At 44.0% G+C, this 20,437-nt stretch overlaps 1 protein-coding gene across 4 annotated transcripts in view; it reads right to left on the bottom strand.

Annotated features, from left to right (window-relative positions):
* The window catches only part of LOC119167424 (uncharacterized), a 179,600-nt gene extending 178,652 nt beyond the window's left edge, over positions 1-948 (bottom strand). For all 4 annotated transcript variants that reach the window (XM_075866399.1, XM_075866402.1, XM_075866401.1 and 1 more), the window contains exon 1: positions 680-948. In XM_075866399.1, coding sequence (XP_075722514.1) covers positions 680-769 — 90 coding nt within the window. In that variant the 5' untranslated portion in view covers positions 770-948. The remainder of the gene's footprint in view (positions 1-679) is intronic.
* Positions 949-20,437: the final 19,489 nt, after the last annotated feature.

Genomic DNA, 20,437 nt, shown 5'->3' with positions numbered 1-20,437 from the left:
AAGAAAAATGGTAGGTGTAACCTTAAGGGACAAGAAGAGAGCTGAGTGGATTAGGGAACAAACAGGGGTCAAGGATATCATGGCTGAAATCAAGAAGAAGAAATGGACATGGGCCGGACATGTAGCGCGTAGACAGGATAACCGCTGGACATTAATTCTCAGAGAAGGCAAGCGGGTTAGGGAGAGACAGAAGGTTAGGTGGGCAGATGAGATTAAGAAGTTTGCGGTTATAAATTGGCAGCAGCAAGCACAGGAGCGGGTTAACTGTCGGAACATGCGAGAGGCCTTTGTCCTGCAGCGGACGAAGTCACGCTAATGATGATGATGATGAAACTTCTGTAGACTGCTAATTACGGGCTGTGAATGCCCGTATTTCTCACTAGTGGTAATTGAAGCTCCTAGTGTACTAAACAGTCAGGCTTACCAAACTAACACGCGTCAGCTGTGTATAAAACAGACGCAAATAAATGTTATTACTAAGTTCGCATCGGAACTACTCTTGTATCCCACTCCACGTGGTATAGCGGTGCTGAGCTCCAAAGAATATATAAGTTGCCTTCGGCGATACAGTTTCCGTAAATTGTTTGGAAAGAAGTGAATTATCTGCCAAATTGGTTGCCTATGTGTAAGTAAAAAATCACAAAGCTTTATATTTCTGAACTCATATCAGCATACTTACTTTTCCATTTGGGCATGTAGACTTTTCCACTAACATTGTCAGCAATAAAGCGGTGGAGTAAAGAGCGAAAAATTGAAGTTGAGTGCTCATAACTTGGTACAAAGGGTCCGCTGAGCGCGGGCAATTAAAAAGCTGTTTGCGACACTCACTAAATTAAGTTAGCGAGCAGCAGCTAGGATGCGTCACTGAGGCAAATTTTGCTCTGTACAGTAGCTAGCTAGAGCGCACTAGATCAGGCCTAACTTTCTGCTTTCCAATAAGTTACCTCTCTGTCTCTAAGTGATGCGTAACCATTAGCATTCTTGTTACCGATGAGAATCGCTGATGACGTAAACGTTGACAGAGTGCGACCCCTAACTAGTGCTTTCAATGTTATTTGCCCTTTATTGAATAGTGCCTCAAAGCTGCACGTGTGTTCTGATTCTCGTGGGTTCTACGCATATGTTCTCATCAATCACATATTTGAAGAATATATTGTCTTGAAAATAGAAATGCTTTGACAGTTAGCTTATGCCCCGTTAAATACCACTGGAAAGGTTTTGGGATTGCTGTAAATTTTTATGCTGAGGCCATGTTAGCCCATGTATCTCTAAGCACGCTCATGAACTGAAGTGGTCAGAAGTTTTAAGTGTTATTGCATCGTGAATTGTCAGAAAAATTATTTAAAAATAAAACACAAAATTAACATATTCATTGTTCAGTTTGTCATTATTTGTAAGCAAACAGTCAGAGGCTTTTTGCATTACTATACGATGTTTTTTTAAAGAAAAGCAGCCATTGCATACAAAAAAAACAAAATGAACTAAATAAACTATATGAACATCCATAAATGTTTCAGACAGACTGGGCGTAGTATGATTCGTAAGACATACTTACTGAAGGCACTTCGTCATTCTTGGATGTGATATTTGTTCTTCATTGAATTACTGACGCGGCTGGCGTTCTTGAAAAATAGGACCTCGAAGGACGACGCAAAGGACAACGTGAGGATTGGAGAAGGGAAGTAAGGGGCGAAATGTTAGGATGAAAACAATTAACGTTGACTGCCACTGGGGAAATGAAAACCCCCACCTTCAAAAAAATTATTGAAAGCATGCTAGAAACGAGAAAAAATTCTATCATCGAAGCACTTGTGAAATTAAGATTTATTTTTTCAGTAGGTAGGCAGCCTTGGCGGGACGAAAACGTGGTTGCTGTCTGTCAATTGTGGATTCTTCTGATTTGTTCTGCGTCTCTAATCAGAAGGCTTGAAGCTCAAGCATACTTATAGGTTTTATACAAGAAATACCGTACGCTTAGGTGAGAATGCATTACACTGGTGCTCAATCAATGTTCAGACAACCAAACGTTTTCTGAAGTGTGCTTGACTGGCATAGAACACTCCACTCTTTCGGCCACGCATTAAGTACGTTTTGAACTTCTTATAATTAAGCTTAGTAGAGTGCGACCCAAATCACTCTTACAAAATTCTCACCTTTTCTTAGTCGATTCTGCGAGCTTAATGGTCCCATTGTTACCCGATAGCTAACTTCTGCACAACGAAGAGTGCAGCCTGCGAGAAGACAGATCCTCATAAAACTCACAGCTATTTAGAATTTGTTGCAAAATCACACATTTCTGAAACATGCGTGTTAAGTGCAGCATTTTTCAAAAACACTTCTTCAGCCTTGCTTAGTTGATTTTTCTGCGCTATTCTGTGCAAAACGTAATTGATTTTTACCAGAAGAAAATGCCATGTTCACCTTAGCAGGTGCTGCGAATGTGTGGTCACACCGGATAGGTGAATCAACCTATCAGCTGTACTACCGTGAAAAGGGTATTTCTAGACTAATTAAAAGCTTCATTTACGATCGAGAGTGCACGTATTATTCGTTGGGGTCACTTTAAATGAAAAAAAAGGCAAATGCAAGAGTTTACAGTGCGTGATGCTGCGAATCTATTATTATTTTATTATTATTATTATTATTATCGGCTATGCGTATTTTGTCACAATGTTATGCTAGCTGTGTAATACTCGTACCAGGACAAATTTTACTGTTACTGAAATGTTCGGTTTTTCAGAAATCTGTATGGATTTCATTGTGACTTCTTACTACAAATGGGTGGTTGTCTTCTTTTTTTTATTACCTTGCCGCCACTGTGCGGGTTGCGCAGAATTCATTTGTAATACAGCAGTATGGACTCTTCCATTTGAGGGCTAATAATACGCTCACTATGTCATTGAACAGTTATCGTCAAGCGACAAATAACCTATTGTTCTACAAAAACGAATTAATGAAGCCATGAGCTAACATATGTATCATGATATAAGGAACATTACGCAATAGCTAAGTATATTCGTCAAATATGTGGAAAATATCACATAACATGCACCATATTAAAAGTTACGCGTTGGTTTAGATATCCTCGTTGCAACAGCCTCAATTTCACTTTTTTAATGTGGTTCATTTGCGTATATGCACTTCTCTGAGCATTTAGGTGTCCCCATAATGCATTTTTAATATCATTTAATCGTTTTGGTCGTCTAAACTTTAGACCCTCCTCATGACAGCAGTTGGAAGAAGTTTAGTAATGAGTTTGAACAATTCAATTTTGTGTATATATAACAGCAGTAATATCTATATCACTTTGCCTGTGGCTTCTGCACGTTTTAGTCTCCTTAAGATTTTAGCTATCAATCTGGCAACTTCATCATTGCGTATTCCTAAAAAGAAAAGTGATTTCATAATCTTCTATTATTGCACGCAAGGTTGATGTAAGGCTATCATTTATCCTTCTGTCATGCAGAAGTGAACGTGGTAAGCCAACACTACAGAACTGTTATTCAACTGTGCATAATTATTCACTCTGACGCACACTGCTTACAACCAATAATTGGTTTGTGATTGAGGATCGAACATGGTTTATTATTGCAAATGCTCGAAATAGCCTTTTTAACACGAATAAATACCCAATGTGCAGTGAATGTTCGCCTGCAGCCACAAGAATAATAAATGATAGGCTGACGGTAGTCACGATACGCAGCTGCTTCTATGCTTGAGGGCCTAAGGAGTTCATCACATGCTCAGAGGCTTTGTTTGCAAAGATAGTCGCTCATTTATAAGCCACTTCGTGCACTTTTGCGATGTTCCTTGAACGACATCTGTGCTCTACAAGCGATATATGTTAAAGAGAGGGGCGAAGGAATAAATAAGATCAAACCATATTCACGGAGCAAATGATGATGACTGGGGTTAAGCCTTCATCAGTCCATACGTGCTTCCGTCTGTCTGTTAGATCTTGCTTCCGTCCGTCCGAGCATCCTTCCATTCGTGCTTCCGTCTTTTCGTGCGTCTGTCTCTCTGTCTCTCCATTCAATCCGTCCACACATCAGTCAGTCCGTCTGTCTGTCTGTCTGTCTGCCTGCCTGCCTGTCTGTCTGTCTGTCTGTCTGTCTGTTTGTCTGTCTGTCTGTCTGTCTGTGTGTCTTCCCGTCTGTCCCTCTGTCCGTCCGTCCGTCTGTTTTTCTCTCTGTCCGTCTGTATGTACGCTTGTTCGTCCATCCGTTCACCAATCTAGTGAAGACACCAAGTACCATTATCTCACACCTTTCACCATATTCGCAATGCCCACGGCCTATATGTGGCTCGCAGATCAATCCAAGATGACTACAGAAGGATGATCAATCCCTGAATTCGCATAAGAAATGATACGACGCACGGATGTATTCCCCGTGCCACTTTCACCGGATGAACTCTTGTTCGTCAAACTAATGCATGACGAACCATAGTGCTTTCCCAACCGACAGGAATTGCTGAATGTTCGCTACCTCCTTTCTTGCCGTAGTGCATAGAGTGGTGGTGTGAGGTGATCGACCTTGCATCAACCATTATTTGCGTAATACTGTGCGTGGTACAAAAAACTCTGCGAACTAGAATTCACGTATGAACTGCACGGCACTCCGATATTGACATGGAGCTAAAGAGCACTCATCAACGGGGTTCAGAACATTCATATCAAGGGGCTTGAGAGGATATTGGTACCTATGCGTAATACTCATCATAGGATCGCTTCCCGCCAGCAGAGAGCCTTCAGGCGCATTGCAAAGTATGTACTAACTCTAGTTTGGGGGCGGGGCTGAGGGCATAGCAAAACAGAGAACTCTCACTGAAGGACTGTGATGGTGTTGGCGCGAGATTCTCCGTCGTGGACGCTTGCGATTGTGGCCATGCTGTTGCAGATACAGAGCCAGTTGCACAATTTGTAGCTCTGCCGCACGTGTGGCTGAAAAAGTCGCACTTGAATTGTGCATCGGCACCGCCTACATCAGGTAGCGACTACTTCAGGCACTAGGCAGCGGCAACCTACGCCTTCCATTCTTCGGGGTTTTTTTGCCACAACTTTCGATATGCTTCTCCTTCGGGAACTCCGACCGCAGCGTCTGCTTTATGGCACACACCTCGCTTCTTTGCTGCTCCGCAGCTACGCGCTTTCTTGATGGCGAGCTTTCTTCGCTTCTGCCTCCCGAGCTCTAACCGCAGGCCGTGGGCACAGCGAGCCCGAGTTGATACTACCATGACGGCACCGAGTGGTAACGAAGATGTTTGACATGTGTGAGCTTCAGATGAAGAAAAACAAATTGCACGTACCGACAGAATTTTAGAAATCAACATAAAGTGTGCACGGCACCGCTGCTGCAGGACAAGGCGCGAGTATAAGAAGCTTGCCGAGCAAGTTCCTGAAACCGCCGTCCTTCGATTTCCAATCACTTTTAAAATTTATCATCCAACTGGCATATACTGGAAGCTTCTATACAGCAGCATATTGTGCTATTTTGGGTGTTAGTTCACTGAGTCTTAAGTGTGATAAACCGTGATATCAATTAAGAATCGATCTGTTCTTAGAATAGGCGGATTTATATAATGATTCAATCAAGGATAATGTATAAGCATGCTGAAATGCAGCGTTGGCAAGTGGTAACAGTGTACGCAGACTAGCACCGCGCTGTTTTAGATGCTAGGTCTATAGCAGATGCTAAATACCTCTGGGATAGTCAGACAGCCCAGACAGTGGTCTTGTTATGCAAGGACCATTTTGTTTAAGAGCTAACCGTCAGACACCTCTACTGCAGTGGCAAAGTGACGTATTTCCTGAGTCTCTAACTTGAACTTCTCGAGGGTTTCAGACATTTCGGCTGGCATGGGAGAATGGAAATCGTAGGTTGTATAACCATCAGAGATATACAGCTGAATAGAAGTCAAAGCAAATGGCCGCCTTACGTCTATACAAGTTACTTAACCGCCACTCTGACCAAGCACCATGCCTTCATGGTTGTTTATGTACAGCGCTATGGACATTGATATACCAAAGCTCCTTCTTAAACAAACATGTCAACTGTAGCTCTTCCGCCGTTGTTAAGACTTGGTTCAATTTATCGCATTTAAGCTCCATGGTCTCCTTCGCTCTCAATCTGGAAATGTGCTGGCGCCGCTTGCCATAGTCTATCGGAAAGCTGATCACACGGCTATGGAGTCTATGGATCAGATTAGCCAGTACAAAAACTGAAATCTTTCATGACTTGCACATTCATGGATTTCGTCTACAAGCAAGGCATATCAAGTGAAGCTTCACTCAAGCCCTAACCGTATAAACGCTCTTAGCTTTCAGCAGCGTCAATCGATTGATTTATATGTAGAGTTTAATGTCCCAAAACCACCATATAATTATGAGAGATGCCGTAGTGGAGCGCTTCGGAAATTACAACCACCTGGGGTTCTTCAACATGCAGCGAAATCTGAGCACATGAGCCTACAGCACTTTCGCCTCCATAGAAAATGCAGCCGCCGCAGCCGGGATTTGATCCCGCGACCTGCGGGTGAGAAACAAAGTACATTAGCCACTAAACCACCACGGCGGGGCCAGCAGCATCGATAACCCCGAAAATAAGAACTTGGCAACAACCGTTGGCGATGTTCCTTTCTGTCACAATTTTTTATTCTAATATGTTCTAGCCATCGTCATGCGCTTTTCGCCATCTTCATGAAATGCAGGATATACAAAGTAACAAGAAACGCTACAGAAAGCAGGTCGTATTTGAGAACTGTGTTTTAAGCTTTAACAATATGCCAGAACAGAAAACTGTCATCATAGGTTTCTCAAACAATTTGATGTTAACTGAATCAGTAATGCCTCAGTTGACTAACCTCTGGAAGAACTAGACATAAAGCGAGGAAAAAAAAGGCTGAAGATTGCGTCTTATTTCGGAAATTCGTCTCCTCGCTAGGTATATTGAATTTGACATGTCATAGTACGGACAGATTTCCAGCGTTTGTATGAAAACTAATTCTGATTCAGCATATGGCGACGTTTTGATGGCACAATTGAACTAATAGCTTTTGAAGTAAAATTTATTAAAACGCTCAACTTATGTCTCCTAAATACGCAACGTGCGTTATACGTGGAAGCAATGGATCACTTCATTAAACGCAGTTGTTAACCATTACGAAACAGTTCATCCTAGCAATAGATTTACCATGCACTATGCTTTCAGTAAAAACAACTGCAAAGTCACGATGCTATCAATCAAGTACAAAAGTAAAACAACGCGCTACAGAAAACACACAGAGAGCTAGCAATATCAATATAGTACAATAGTCATAACCCGCGGCTTCGTAAAGAATGAATGATACTTATACAGGAAAGGCGTAAGAGAGGCTCTATAGATGCAACATTGACTACATTCACCAGTTAGGTTACATAAAGAAAATACCTGTCTAGTGAAATCACTCACGCGATGTGCTAGACAAGGCTCATAACAAAGTACATATATTACAAATGAAATCAACACTACATAGAAGAGCACCAAGAACACCGCAGCCAACACAGCCGGTACCATTCCTAGCCAAATGCTACACTGCACTACCCTGCAAACATATAATGCTCCACGACCATTAGCCACTATGAACAAACAGTATATGCTTGATAAAACGTGTTAGTACAATTGGTCGTATAGGGTGGTCATCAACAGTTAAGGGCCATTCTATTCGCTCAAAATACTCAATATACCTCAATATACTGCCCTCATAAAGGCTTGCTCTTGTCTGAAGTGTAAAACATGCGAGTACCTTCAAAATGAAATGAGAATCAGAAGCGCCAGAAGTACATGGGTTACTCGTATAAAACCTTGTTTTATTTGCCTGAATAAAAAAATTTAGCCTGAAATGCCAGCCTATTTGGAGAAATCTCTTTGTATTGGAATAAACGGGAATCGAGCAGACACACTGAAGAAGTTACGAATCGCAGAAGCAAGGCGCCTAACTGTGACATGAAAGTTTCTACAATCACAAACAGGGAAGATATAAGCAGACATGCCTGTTTCATCTCTTTACTATTCAGTGAAAGTCTTTAACCATTTGAACTGCTGGAGCCAGTCCATATTCCACGACTCAAAACTGCATGAGTAAAAATGTTTGAACCTGATAATTTATATATATATATATATATATATATATATATATATATATATATATATATATATATATATATATATATATATATATATATATGAGATCTAACAGACAATACTGCCAAGGAATGTATAGGGGAAGTAAATAGGAAGAAAGAAAAGTGAGTGAAAAAATAACCAGCCGTGAGCAGGAATCGAACCTACGACCTTTGAATAACGCGTTCAATGCTCGAGCGTTAGAGCATCGAATGCGTTTTTCGAAGGTCGTAGGTGCGATTCCTGCTCACGGCTGGTTATTTTTTCACCCACTTTTCTTTCTTCCTATTTACATTTCATTTGTTCTAATAACTTCCCCTATACATTTCTTGGCCTTGTTGTCTGTTAGATCTTATTAGTATTGTGTCAAAACACGGAAAAACTAGCCCTTAGGTATACACTTCTTTCCCATATATATATATATATATATATATATATATATATATATATATATATATATATATATACGGAAAAGTCAAAACAGACGCGCGTGCGAAGTGGTTTTACTGACGTTTCACTCGAGGTCCCGGCTTCATCACAATAAAGTGTGTAGCAACAGTGCCGTTAATATATACATGTTCATAGCAATCACAGTGAAGAAACGCTGACTACAACTGATATAAGAACGTCCTCGATGAAAAGACGTGTGAACAGCTCAAGAGAATGACTGATGCAAATAATACCGTGATGATACTAAAAGTATAAACGCGTAAAAAAAGTTCAATCGGAAAACTAAAAGCCCAAAATACAAAGACAAAAACCTCACAGTTCAACGAACAATCTGTGTACACTTATTATCACTAAGTATTTTACAGAGACAAACAACCCAATTTTCCAGCGCATTCTTTTAAACCAGACGTGATGGTATCAAATTTGTGAATTAGAAAGGACTTCCGGGCTTCTCTGTCAAAATTAGAGCGAAAGCCAGATTCAAGTAACCTAACCTTGAGGTTATTAAAAAGGTGACCGGGGAGATGCACATAATTTGATATGCGCAGGTGCGGCAACGTGTTAGCGTGAGATATATGATTGCTAAATCGTATTCGGAAAGGGCCATCTGTTTGTCCGATATACTGTTTGCCGCATATTGTACATTCAAGCACATAAATTACTTTTTTGTTGTCACAGTCACCTTAATTTTTAAACGAAATGTGCTAGACAAACTGGCGACCTGTTGGGAAGTGCACATATGGAGACATACCTTACTACGCGGTTTGTGGCATGGATGGCATCCAATAGCACTTAGGCGGGCAATTTTAGGTAATGATGAAAATGATAGCATGTCGCGAAGGCTTCTAGCTTGGCGGTACACAGCTCGAGGTGGTTCAATAAAGATGTGTTTCAGGCACTCACATTGCATGAGAATGTTAAGGTGCTTGTTAAGTACAGCCTATACACAAGGGACTGATGAACAGTGGAATAGCACTAGGTTTGTCTGAGATGGCTGAGTAGGTGGCTTCGCCGCATAGAGAATGTTCTTCGGTCACTTGTATCTGCGCGCTGGATCGTGTCGTCAACCAATTGCGGTGGATACTCTTGCTTCAACAAGGCGTTTCCAAGTGTTGCACAATGTTTTTGAAAGTCGTATGGGTTAGAGCAGATTCGTTTGAAGCGTAACGATTGGCTATAAGGAATGCTGGTATTGCAGTATTTAACCTGGCTTCTGTCGAAACAGAAATATTGTTGTCGTTGTGTCGGCTTTTTATTCGGAGGATCTAGACCAGACTCACACTGCCAAGAACCACGAACCGCCGAAAGCGATATTCCAATGCGACAATCCTTCGTTGCTTCAACGAATAAGCATACTATTTCAACGAATTGGTGAAAAAAAAATTGCGCACATTCTCGACTAGTATAATTTCTTGATCACTGCTTGGAATGGCTGCCCTTGCACGGGGTGCTAGCCGCAGATGGTGTGCACTCAATTTTTGAAGGCGTTTATTCTATGGCTTCCCACATACGCTGCCTCTCTTATAAGAAGTTCAACGTTACGTCTCGCATCTGCTCGGACTGCACTCTAAGCAGTTGTTTTCAGCGACGTAAAAGGAAACGGCCGGAATGAACAAACCTTCCAATTCGACGCCTCCATTAGGCCAGACAGTCAATTGAAGCCCTTCTGAAAATGCATCACCGCCCATCCACCACAAGACGCAACGGTCGTATACAAACAATGCTTCGAAGTATCGTCCGGAAGGCTCCGCAACACTCGCTGCCCCGCTTGAACGTTCAACTTCAGCTCTGTGCCCAACGGGGGCCTCCATTAAATTTCGGCGCTAGGAGCTTCGCAGTACCTACGCCCAAGCCGTCCAGGCAACGCCAGCCAAATGACAAACCTTCACTGCCGGTAATGCTACGTTTCTCAGTTCTAAAGGGTTCTTAAAGCTAAATGAAGATAGTTAAAAAAAAGGTCCACTGTTATCTACACACTGACACATTGAATAGCTACCTAGCTGCATCGGTCGCTTCAAAAGGTCTCCACATTTGTGTAAAACCTGCTTTGTCTGACGTGTCAAAACTGCTTTCATCCAGATGGAATGCCATTCTAAAGATGTTCCTTTAGAGCTTACTCGTGTGTGTTAGATCATTGTACACATTCCAGTGAGCGTCTTATAAAATAAGAAAACGCGCTTCTTGCTAATTCAGACTTGTCATCAGATGAGTCGGCTGAACTTGATTCATTAGCATCTAAAATGCGTCATGACATTACCACGAAAAAAAAGAAGAAATTATCCCGCCACGGCATATTTTGTCCTCCTTGCAGTAAAAGAAGGGCAAGCAAATCCGCAGCTGCAGTCGCTTTAGTTAACCATCCCGCAGTAGTGTGCCCCGATTCTCCGAAGTTTCGATCTCGTGGGGATCCCATAAACCAACCGCAAAGCAACATTGTTAACATTTTAGACACAACGCTGCCGACTGATGAACGTAGCTTTCTTAGTCGTGGCCTTAATTTTTGTCCAACTACAGGTGAACGCAGTGAATTTCAACTGCTAAATTTTTAGACAATTTTGCCTGTGATTTGCGTTTACGTGATTATTATCATGACAAGCCAAACAAAAGTAATATAAAACAAGCTGCCTTCACGCAAACACTGGTTGGCACCTTCCAAACGCGATAGATGCCTAGATACGTATATTAAAGCTGATCAGCGTGGCATTATGGAAGTATATAAATAAGGCTTACATTTTCACCACAATCTTTCCTTTAGCGAACCTAGAGCCCTAAATTTGTTGTCATCTCGCCCTGACATTATCATAAAGCAAGCAGATAATAGTGGTGATGTTGTAGTCCTACATAGGTCCGGTTATACTGCAGAGGCCCACAAGCGGCTATCAGATACCTGGTTTTATAAACGACTTGATCATGACCCCACAGAAGAGCATAAGTCATTGCTCAAATGCACTATTCTAGACCTAATTACACAAAGAAAAACTGGCTGACAACACAATTCATTCACTTCTTCCACTTCAAGCGGAAGCGGGATGCTTTTACCTGCTACCAAAAATACAAAAGGAAGGCAATCCTAGCCGTCCTATATTTTCCGGTATAGTTACTGTTACGGAAAACTTGTTCAGTTTTGTAGATTCTCTCATCAGCAATATCCCGGCTACACTCCCGTCTTTCGTGAAAAACACTATTCATTTCCTGTCTGATATGCTTGACATCACTATGTCACAGCATCCTATTGATGACACTTGGTGTAGCATCTGTTTACACTAATATTCCGCATGTTGACGGCGTCAGGGCTGTCGTCGAATCCTACGAAGAAATGATTGACAGTAGCACGTTAGCAACTCTGCTTATACCTAATTTAGGCCCTAATAACTTTCAATTTGATGATACACACATCCAAATCAGTGGAGCGTCGATGGGCACACGTATAGGTCTAAATTACGCAAAGATAATATTGGGTCACCTGGAAAATAGGTTTTAGATGAAGCAGACGTTTAAATCATTTTATTACAAATGCTTCGTCAGTGACGTCTTCCTTGTTAGGCCACTAGGTGAACAGAAGCTTCTTTCATTCATAAATGATTTTAACAATGACAAGCCACCACTATCATTTTTACATGTGTATTTTGCGTCCACCATTAACTTTCTTGATGTGGCCGTTTCCGTTATAGACAAGAAACAACACTCTATAAAAAGCCGACAGGTCGACAACAGTATATGTATTTCGACAGAAGCCAGGTTAAATACTGCAAGACCAGCATTCCGTATAGGCAATCGTTATGCTTTGAAAAAATCTGCTCTAGCCCATCTAATTTTAAAAAAAATGTGCAACACTTAAAAACGCCTTGTTGAAGCAAGAGTATTCACCGCAATTAGTTGACAATACAATCCAGCGTGCAGATACATGTGACCGAAGAACGCTTCTCTACACCGCGAAGCCCCCTACTCAGCCATCCCAGACAAACCTAGTGCTAACCCGCTGTTCAATAGTCCCACGCGTATCGGTTGTACTTAACAAGCACCATAACATATTCATCTAAAGTGAGCACCTGAAACACATCTTTCCTGAACCACCCCGAGCAGTGTACCGCCAAGCTAGAAGCCTTCGCGACATACTATCATCATCATCATCATTATCTAAGATTGCCCGCCTTAGCGCTATCGGATGCCACCCATGCCACAAACCGCACTGTAAGGTATGTGCCCATATGTGTACTTCCCAATAGGACACTAGTAAGTCTTGAACATTTCGTTTAAAAATAAAGGTGACTTTGACGTTGACAGAAAACCTAATTTATATGCTTGAATGTACAATATGCGGCAAACAGTATATTAGACAAACAGAAGGCCCTTTCTGAATATGATTTAACAATAATAAATCACACACTAACACGTTGTCGGACCTGCGCATATCAAATTATGTGCATCTCCCCGGTCACTCTTATAATAATCTCAAGGTTACGTTACTTAAACCTGACTTTCCTCTAATTATAACTGGCAAGCCTGGAAATCCTTCCTAATTCACAAGTTTGATACCATCGCGTTTGGTTTAAATGAATGCGCTGGCAAATTAGGTTGCTTGTCTCTGTAATCGACTTAGTGATAGTAAGTGTACTTGCATTATTCATTGAACTGTGAAGTTTTTGTGCCTTTGTATTTTAGTGCTTTCAGCTTTCCGGTTTTACTTTTTTTACACGTGTATACTGTTAGCATCATCAGTGTATCATTTGCATCAGCAATTCTCTCGAGCTGTTCACACGTTTTCATCGATGACGTTTATATATCAGTTGTGGTCAGCGTTCGTTCACTGTGCTTGATATGGACATGTATATATTAACGGTAACGTTGCTATACACTTTATTTTGAGGAGCTTGGACCCCGAGCGAAACGCCAATTAAACTGCTTTGCACGCGTTTATGTTTTGACTTTTTCGCATATATTTGTGCATATGATGCCGGATTATTGCTAAGAATGCCCACACGATAGATAATGGTGTACTCACCGAGAAGCATTCAGTGTTTGCGAGCGCATTGATTTGAACAAAGAAGCGTGGTGTCCATCACCTTATCTCGTATGTGTAACTTCCAGATTTGCACCATTCACCGTCATGCACTGTCTACATCTTTCGGGAAGTGACGGAACAATACCTTGCCAATTTTACATCGCCATGCATGGCATCGCGATACACCGTAAATGTATTTGGACATCGCTTTCTTCTTTTTTGGGCTCGCGAGTGCGACATGGTAAAATATGAAGGATATATTGTCACGTAATACAAGAGGGAAAACACACACAATGATTTATTGAGGGCGAACTTGTGCCCAGAATTGTAGCTATGTCACAAAGAAGAGTCTGCTAAAAGCGTTCCACCTACGTGTCCCTTTCTGAACAACTCCTCCGTCAGTCTTCCCAGCTCGTGCTCCTCCACCCGAGGCATGAGCTGCTCTGCCCAAGATGCATGAGCAGGCGCGAGACACAGTAGACGCCCACATAGCGTCTCGTTGGTTGCGAGGCACTGCAGACGCCCACATAGCGTCTCGTTGGTTACGAGGCACTGTAGATGCGCACATAGCGTCTTGTTAGTTGCGAGGCACTGTAGACGCTCACATAGCGTCCCGTTGGTCCTCTTTGTATAATAATTAGTAGCAGCACTCTCTGTGGCATTACTCCCCCTCCGAAATGCGCATCGTCTCGATGCGTGAACTCGGAAGGTTAATAGTCGAGGGGGTAGATGTTTCATTCTCTTTCGTGGTATGGCTTCATGCGGACAACATGGATGACCTCCGCGTGGTTTTGCCGCTTCGAGTGCTCTTGTTCGTCAGGGATTATTTCATAAGTAAGGTCACTTAGCTGGCGAAGGACCTTGTATGGACCAAAGTACCGTCGAAGGAGCTTTTCTGACGGGCCGTGGTGTCGTATTGGTGTCCAGATCCATACTTTATTACCTGGCTGGTACTTGACTTTCCTGCGGGGCAGGTTGTAGTAGTCCGCATCCTTGAACTGTTGTTGACCTATTCGGTGCCTTGCCAACTGGCGTGCTTCTGCAGCTTTCTGCAGAAATTCGTCAATGTCAGGTGGCTCGTAGTGGTCATTGTCGACTTGGAGCATGGCGTCGAGAGTTGAATTGACTATGCGACCTTAGACAAGCTGAAATGGGGTGACGCGGGTGATCTCTTGGAGGGCCGTATTATAGGCGAACGTTGCGTAAGGCAGGATTTCATCCCACGTTTTATGCTCCAAGTACACGTACATCGACAGCATGTCAGCGATCGTGCGATTTAGGCGTTTCGTTAACCCATTCGTTTGGGGATGGTACGCAGTGCTTTTTCTATGGCTGGTGTTCGTCATTATCATCAAACATTGCATCAACTCTGACATGAAGGCTGCTCCTTGGTCGGTGATTACTACCTTTGGGGCGCCATGTCGAAGAACTATGCTGTGCACAAAAAACTTGGCTACTTCAGCTGCCGTTCCTCGCTAAAGGCAGCCGGTTTCAGCATACCACGTTAAGTAGTCGGCGACAACTGCGATCCACCTCTTGCCAGATGATGGAATTGGGAAGGGTCCAAGAAGATCCATTCTAACTTGTTCAAATGGTGTAGCAAGCGGTTCTATGGGCTGGAGCAGGCCGGCCGTCTTCAGCGGTGGTCTTTTGCGCCTTTGACATTCGCGACATGTCTTCACATATTGTTTCACGGACGCCAGCAGCTTGGGCCAGTAATACTTCTGATGAATTCTGCAAATGTCCGGCTGACGCCCAAGTGACCAGACGATGGTTCATCATGACAAGCTTCTAGGATTTCGGGTCTCTTTGCTAACGGAACGACGAGTAAGAACTTCTCTTTGCTATGCCCGAAATTCGTTTTGTATAGTACACTTTCACAGAGCCAGAATGAAGATAATGTTCTCTTAAATACACGTGGGACCTGGCAGGCACGCCCTTCGAGGTGTTCGATCAATGGGAGCAGTTCTGCGTCAGCTCGTTGATGCTCCGCAACATCTGAGTCTTCCATCACACAAAGAAGTGTCGAGTTGTCTGTTTCTGAAGGAGTAGAGCCAAGTGGCGAGCGTGATAAGGAATCGGCATCATTGTATTTTCGCCCAGATCGGTATACTACAGTATTGTCGTATTCTTGCAGTCGGAGGCTTCATCTGGCAAGACGTCCCGATGGGTCTTTTAAGTTCGCCAGCTAGCAAAGTGAGTGGTGGTCGCTAACTGCACAGAGCGGCCTTCTGTAGAGGTATGGTCTGAACTTGCTGATAGCCATTACCACTGCCAAACACTCTTTTTCTGTCGTGGAATAGTTTTTTTCGGCTTTTGAGAGGGTTCGGCTGGCGTAAGCTATCACTTTTTTTCTCCATGTTGCCATTGTACGAGTACTGCGCCGAGACCAATGTTGCTTGCGTCGGTATGGAGTTCTGTGTCAGCGGTCTCGTGGAAGTGGGCAAGGATCGGCGGGCTTTGCAAACGTTGCTTTAATTCGTTGAAAGCTGATTCTTGTTCTGCACCCCAAGCGAACGATTCTTCGTTTTTTGTGAGCTTGTTTAGAGGTTCGGCAATTTTCGAGAAATTTTTTACAAATCGTTTGTAGTAAGCGCATAAGCCCAAAAATCGACGCACCTCTTTCTTGTCTCTGGGCTTTCGGAATTCTGCGACCACCGCAGTCTTGTCAGGATCAGGGCCAACACCTTCCACGCTGATTACGTGTCCCAGAAAACGAAGCTTGTCGGAGCCGAACTGGCACTTTTCTGGTTGGATTGTCAAGCTGGCCGACTGAGTAGCTGAAGCACTGACCGCAGTCTCTCTACTTGTTGGTCAAACGTCGCAGAAAATACCACAACATCGTCCAAGTAGACTAGGCATGACTGCCACTTCAGCCCCGTGAGGACACTGTCCATCATGCGCTGGAATGTTGCTGGCGCACAACAGATGCCGAAAGGTAGTGCTTTAAACTCGTACAAGCCATCCGGGGTTACGAAAGCGGTCTTTTCACGGTCTCTTTCATCTAATTTGACTTGCCAATATCCGCTTTTTAGTCGAGCGAAGAGAAATATCTGGCGTGCCGTAGCCGATCCAATGTGTCATCAATACGCGGTAAGGGGTATACATCCCGCTTGGTTATGTTGTTTAGTTTCCGGTAGTCTACACAGAATCTCAACGTGTTGTCTTTTTTTTCTCACGAGAACTACCGGCGATGCCCACGAATTGCAAGATGGCTGAATAACATCATCCTGCAATTTCTCCTGCACCTGGCTCTTTATAACCTCTCGTTCTTTCGGCGAAATTTTGTAAGGGTGTTGATACACTGTCCTGGTTGTTTCCTCTGTTATAATCCTGTGCTTCACGATCTGCGTGCGACGTACTTTTGATGAGGTGGAAAAACATTCTGCGAATTCATCTATCAGGTCTTCCAAGATTTTCCTCTCGGTTGGCGATAGACTTCGGCTGATTGAAACTGATGTTCCAAGGTCATGCGTAGTTTCCGAAGAAGGCGGCTCTGATGCAATGGCACATAAATCGGTAGCTTCAGTAAATCTGTGTAGAAAAGCGATGGCAGTGTGTTTCGTGACATGCTGAACTTCATTTCCGAAATTAGTGAGCAGTACGTTAGCAAGCCCACCACGTAAGCGAATATTGCCTCGAGCTATGCAAATACCTTTCTTTAGCAGAAGCTCGACATTGCTGTCCGCTATTCCTTCAGAGTCGACGAATGCATCACTCCTTACGCGAACCAGGACGCTGCATCGTGGTGGCACGGTTACGTCGCCGTCGATAACACGCAACGCAGAACTTCCCGTCTCCTCGTCTATGGCCAGCTTTGTCGAAAAAGAAATACTAGAATTCTGCAGGTTTATTATGGCGCCGTTATCTAGCAGGCAATTCATTCCGATTATTACGTCTCTCGAGCATTCTGGCAGAACTAGGAAATCAGCGACATAAGTGGCACCCTGAATGCCGGTCCTGGCGGTGCATCTTCCCCGAGGTGTTATCAGATGGCCCCCAGCCGTGCGTATTTTTGGTCCACTCCAAGGCGTCAAAACTTTCTTCAAATCTTTTGCGATTGCATAGCTTACGACTGAATAATCGGCACCAGTATCAACCAATACGTTAAATTCCCGCCCATTCATAGTAACACGCAAGTCTGAAAAAATTTTTTCTTTACTTATATTTGTCCTCATTTTCTGCTCGTCGCTGCTTCGCTGGGGCCTTGACGGAGGATTTTTGCTCTGTCGGACATCAGCGGCCTTGCCTCCCCAGCTCGCTGGCTTCAGTTTTCCTGACGCGGGCTTGTTGACCGATGATTTCGTGAATCGGGTGGTGAACTTGAACGTCGCGGACTTGGCGATCGATAACGATTCGGTACTGGTGACCTTCGCTGGTGCTGGAAGCTAGCGGCTGGAGATCCGTGCCTTGAAAGGTACTCCTCTATTTCTATAGGCCTTTAACCATTACGCGGGCATGGAGCATACACAGAAAACCCACGCAGACCGACCCTTCGGTATGGACAGTGTCGGTAAAGATGTCCAGCTTCTCCGCAGTGAAAACAGAGCGGTGTCCTGTCAGGTGTGCGCCACACATCGCTTTTCCGTGGACTCTGCTCTCCAAGAAAAGGTGGGCTGGTCGAAGCTGACTGGCGGGCACCGGGAGTCGCGAACGAGGCATTGTGGACGGCAGGTTGGCGTAAAGCGCCTGCGTACGTTGATAGATGGCGTTCCTGCAGGGGTTGTTGAAGTCGAAGAGGTTGCACTTCTGGTTCCGGCTGAAGAATGGCTTGCCAAACTTCATCACGGATGACGGATGTGAGAGATGAAACTGTCGGCATTACCTGCGGTTGAAGAATGTTACGAAGCTCCTCTTTGACAAAGGAACGCACCAGCTCCCTCAGCGTCTCGTTGCTGCTGTCTCGCTTCGCCAAAAGGACGCCCGCGGGCTCACTACCAGCATCACGATTGTAGTGACGGGCACGCTGCTGCAGTGCTCTTTCTATGTTCTTCTATGCGGAATTCAGCAACGGTACGAGGAGGATTGCAAACCAGACCTGCAAAATGAGTCCTGTGTGACTCCACGCATCAAATGGTGCACTTTGTTTTTCTTCGGTCATTTTCGGATCGGCTCGTTTGAAGAGGCGGGACATGTTCTCAATATACATGCTGACACTCTCGTTCGTGCGTTGGTTTCTTAATTGAAGGGTAATTTCTGCCCTTTCCCGGCGATACGGGCTGGCATACGCAGCAAGCAACTGCTGCCGAAAGTTTTCCTACGTCGCCATTGCCCCTTCGTGGTTCTCAAACCATATTTGCGCTCCATCCTCCAACGCAAAGTACACGCGGCCCAATTTCCTGGCCTCATCCCAGGCATTAGTCCTTGCGATCCGCTCAAAATACTCCAGCCAGTCTTTCACATCTTCGTGCGCGTCACCGTGGAAGGGTTCAGGTAAGCACGGGGGCGACACGATGAGCTCAGATTCTGAAGCTTGATTGGCCAATTCTCTGAAATTGGTGGTTACCGCTGCCCGTGTTGCTGCAGTAGTGAGGAGTGGTCCGAATTCAGGTGACTCACCTGGGAGGCGGCGACTTGAACGCTGGTGTACTGGAGTAAGTTCGCCAGGCTCCAATCGCTGGGGGTCAGGGCTTCTTTATCTTGCGCCAAGGGGACTTCAAATCAAACCCCGCACCACCACCAGGATGTCACGTAATACAAGAGGGGGAACACACACAATGATTTATTGAGGGCGAACTTGTGCCCAGAAAAGTAGCTATGTCACAAAGAAGAGTCTGCTACAAGCGTTCCACCTACATGTCCCTTTCTGAACAACTCCTCCCTCAGTCTTCCCAGCTCGTGCTCCTCCATCCGAGGCATGAGCTGCTCTGCCCAAAGATGCGTGAGCAGGCGCGAGACTCAGTAGACGCCCACATAGCGCCTCGTTGGTTGCGAGGCACTGCAGACGTCCACATAGCGTCTCGTTGGATACGAGGCACCGTAGACGCTCACATAGCGTCTGGTTAGTTGCGAGGCACTGTAGACGCTCACATAGCATCCCGTTGGTCCTCTTTGTAAAATAATTAGTAGGAGCAATCTCTGTGGCAATACGAGCACAGCGGAGTAACATATACGAGCTCAACGTGGTAACATCTTTGCTTTCAAGGTTGACCCTGTTATCACCGGTTTCAAACGTGACTGCTAGGTGGTGAGCGCTTAGTTGAAGTCGCGAATACGTTGGTGTGTTTGGAGACCATGCCGGTATGCATAGTTGACATTGCGCCTACAGAGCCCAACGCTACGCTACTCTGGCGTCAATCACGTTGCTTCAGGACACACTGTTGATTATTGGCAATAAGAATGCTGACGAGTGTAGCTGTACCATCTACATTCTTACATTCATGTGTTTTCTTTGCGCGGAGATCATAAGCTCATGTGAGGGTATTCCTGAGTAGCATTTATTATTTTAGAGCACCCACTCACAAACTTTGAATTGGACAATGAAAATGCGTTCAAGTTTACTACGCAAGTGAGCTCTGCACATATCTGCCTATAACTTTAGCAATTTTGGTTCTAGGAGAGTAAGAGTGGTGTCTATTTGTTTGTGAAGATCCAAGGAGTTCAACCGCTACAAATACCGCTATTGCAAATGAAAATTTCAAATTTTAGGAGCGAAAAACAGTGTGAATCTGTGAAAAGGACAACAGTCAGACCACGTGTTTTTTGCGATCGCTTGTAGCTTCGGTAATATTCTACCGGGAAACTTCTTACTTATAAAGTTGAAAGGCCTTGGGGTAGACCTGACGCTACGGAAGTTTGATTAGGCTAGGTTTATTCGTTTCAGAGT

This window comes from Rhipicephalus microplus, chromosome 6 (genome assembly GCF_043290135.1).
Source record: "Rhipicephalus microplus isolate Deutch F79 chromosome 6, USDA_Rmic, whole genome shotgun sequence".
Classification (NCBI taxonomy): Eukaryota; Metazoa; Arthropoda; class Arachnida; order Ixodida; family Ixodidae; genus Rhipicephalus; species Rhipicephalus microplus.
This window is presented reverse-complemented; position numbering and strand designations above follow the sequence as displayed.